At 33.2% G+C, this 1,879-nt stretch overlaps 1 protein-coding gene across 1 annotated transcript in view; it reads right to left on the reverse strand.

Moving 5' to 3' along the window:
- Nucleotides 1-1,297, reverse strand: part of LOC109581601 (uncharacterized) — an 11,573-nt gene extending 10,276 nt beyond the window's left edge. Inside the window, exon 1 of the mRNA XM_019995863.1 lies at nt 1,146-1,297. Within this exon, the coding sequence (XP_019851422.1) occupies nt 1,146-1,278 (133 nt within the window). The 5' untranslated portion in view covers nt 1,279-1,297. The remainder of the gene's footprint in view (nt 1-1,145) is intronic.
- Nucleotides 1,298-1,879: the final 582 nt, after the last annotated feature.

A 1,879-nucleotide genomic window follows, 5' to 3' on the forward strand; every position in this document is an offset into this window, starting at 1 on the left:
ATTAGATTTAACATGAGGTTTACCAACTTTATACGTCAATTCATTTAAAGTCACATTAAGCAGACTATCATGACTGCCATGAAAAGCTATGATGTAGTCCTTACTATTGCCATTTGTATTATTAACAAAAGAACAATTGTTTAATGTGTGATCAACAGTAGCATATGAAGGATATGTAGTCATTAGTTTTCCACTGTTTTCAAAAAAATTTAACTGCTCATAATTGAAAGTAGCAAATTTACGGTAAATGTTTACATGAATCAAACCATAATCACTCAGAAGATTACTATTATTGAAAAATGAATCGTTAAACAAATTGATAAACAACAAATCCTCAGTACCAGACACTTCAAACAAAACTAAAAGACCAGCGTTATCAGTAAAAGAGGAATTTTCGATTGTAAAATGAACACTTAAATTGGTGGAATTTGACACATATAACATTGGTGAAAGATAAGAAGAATACTGTAAGTTATTATTAGCAAAATAGCATTCTTGTAAACCAATCGTAAGAGTTTTATCTTGTAAATAAGGAAAACTTACAACAAATACTCCAGACGAACCTACTGTAAAGCCAAAATCTCTAACATCTTGATTTGATTCAAAACGACAATTAAATAAAGTAATAGTATTATTATCAGCATTTGATATTAAGTTGTTATATGTGATTCGTAAAGGAGCATAGGGATTAGTGTAGCAGTATGTAAAGTTAGAATTTTTAATATCCACATCAGCAGCATTTAATATTGACAGGCCTAACATGTACTGAAATGATGCCTGATCCATATTGACACTATACACACCAGAGATACTTATTCCTATGAGCACGCCATTACCACAGCCAAGGAATTTAATATTATCAAAATAGAGAACCGACTGATTGCTACCAAGTGAAGAAATAAATTCTAATGATTTATAATCAAGACAGTAAATGGTATATGGTGCATTCTCATTGGCACTGTTACTTTGTATGTGAACAGTGTTGGCCACTTCATATGACAAGAAGGTCTCAATACTATCATCATTATGTAAAATGAATGTTAGGTTGGAAGTTTCATTGCTTTTACAGTTTTCCAATGCAGTGCTCAGATCAGGGCAATTAATATGGCCTGTAGTACTAGCATTCAGTGTACAATTACACTTACTGGGTGGTGTGGAAGAAATGATGTGAACTTCAACACCATCAGCATGAGCATAGGCTAGCCATGCTAGCAGAGCAATCAGTAAAAGGCGAGGTAAAAGGACATACCGGTACACGAGGGGAGAAAAAGACGCCATTGTATAGCATGCTATACACGCCCACAAACTATACTATAGATCTAATTGTGTCTTAACATTTTGATTACAATCTAATCAATGAAAAAATAACTACAAATCAACCAGAAAATATTGGATGTATACATAAAGCAAACAAAATAATAGCATTATAGTAAAAGAAAAAATTTATTAGTTAAATTGGTTTTACATTCAATCCTCATCATCAGCTTGAATAATACCAATGAGTGGTTCACGTTCACCTTCATCATCATCCATTATTAATTCTGTCCTCCTAATTGATCTTGAAGGCTGAGACTGACTTGTCCTCCATTGTATACTTCTCAAACGGAAACTACTATTTTTGATCTTAAGCCTATGCTTACATTGTAAACAGAATATACCAATGGACCCTACCACCACATATAGCAGTGGAATTAATGTCATCATGTGCACCAGTACAGCATAGAATGTCTTTCTATCCTCCAATTCTTCCTTATTCTCAAGAAGAGAGTACAATGCTAAAAGATCAAGGAGGAGAAGCATGTCAATGATGTTGAGGATATGCTTTTTGTATGGTTGTACAACAAAGTGAAGAGACAGCAATAGAAGTAGTAGTAGTTGT

Source organism: Amphimedon queenslandica, unplaced genomic scaffold, assembly GCF_000090795.2.
Source record: "Amphimedon queenslandica unplaced genomic scaffold, v1.1 AMPQUscaffold_13429, whole genome shotgun sequence".
NCBI classification, from domain to species: domain Eukaryota; kingdom Metazoa; phylum Porifera; class Demospongiae; order Haplosclerida; family Niphatidae; genus Amphimedon; species Amphimedon queenslandica.